This window comes from Chaetura pelagica, unplaced genomic scaffold, assembly GCF_000747805.2.
Source record: "Chaetura pelagica isolate M959 unplaced genomic scaffold, ChaPel_1.0 scaffold1233, whole genome shotgun sequence".
NCBI classification, from domain to species: domain Eukaryota; kingdom Metazoa; phylum Chordata; class Aves; order Apodiformes; family Apodidae; genus Chaetura; species Chaetura pelagica.
This window is the reverse complement of record NW_009952602.1, coordinates 906-1,715: the sequence shown is the minus strand read 5'-3', so window position 1 is coordinate 1,715 and position 810 is coordinate 906. Positions and strand designations below refer to the sequence as shown.

Below are 810 nucleotides of genomic sequence, written 5' to 3'. Positions count from 1 at the left end.
CCTACACGTGTCCTGACTGTGGGAAGAGCTTTGCCTGGAGCTCTGGGCTCATCAACCATCACCACACCCACACGTGTCAGAAACCCTACAAGTGTCCCCAGTGCCAGAAAAGCTTCATTCAACGATCTAAATTAAAGACCCATCAACAGCTTCACACAGGTGACCAACCGTTTAGCTGCTCCCAGTGTGAGAAGAGGTTTAACAGCAGAACAGATCTCACCCATCATGGCCAAACCCACCTCAGGGATCACCAAGAATGAAGGGGCACATTCAAGGTCACCCCATTTTCCAAGCTTTGTTCCTCCAGCTTCTTGTTGACCATAAAATGGTGTCAGCTCAGGAACTGCTTCCTGTCCCATCTGACGTTTTCATTTTAGAATTTGTTTTCATCATCTTTTCTGTGATGTTTTTACCAACACAAGGCAAAAAAAAAGCACCTTTATCACGGTGACACCCTCCTCAGAGGACAAAGGGGACATGTTGGGATGTGCCCCAGCTGTTTTTGTACGTGTGAAATAAAACTGTGGAGCATTTGCAGGTGGCTTTGAGAGGGGATTTGCAAGGAAAATGGGAAAACACAGTGGGATTGGGTGATTTTGACATCCTCTAGGGTGGTGGCTGGAAAACTGGGGAGGGAGGGCAGGGTCACCTGAGGTTCAAAATAATTTGGGGTTGTTTTGATTACTAAAATTCTCAATACAACTATATAAAGGGGTGATGGATCAATCCCTTGGTGTTCTTGAGGTGCAAAAGGTGGAGAAACCTTTCAGTGCTGGGAGGATGGGACCCTCTCCCTCCACATATCCCCTT

The 810-nt window shown here is 46.9% G+C and overlaps 1 protein-coding gene across 1 annotated transcript in view; it reads left to right on the top strand.

Annotated features, from left to right (window-relative positions):
- The window catches only part of LOC104385298 (zinc finger protein 391-like), a 7,813-nt gene extending 7,553 nt beyond the window's left edge, over positions 1–260 (top strand). The window contains exon 4 of the mRNA XM_009993735.1: positions 27–260. Coding sequence (XP_009992037.1) covers positions 27–260 — 234 coding nt within the window. The remainder of the gene's footprint in view (positions 1–26) is intronic.
- The last annotated feature ends 550 nt before the right edge of the window (positions 261–810 follow it).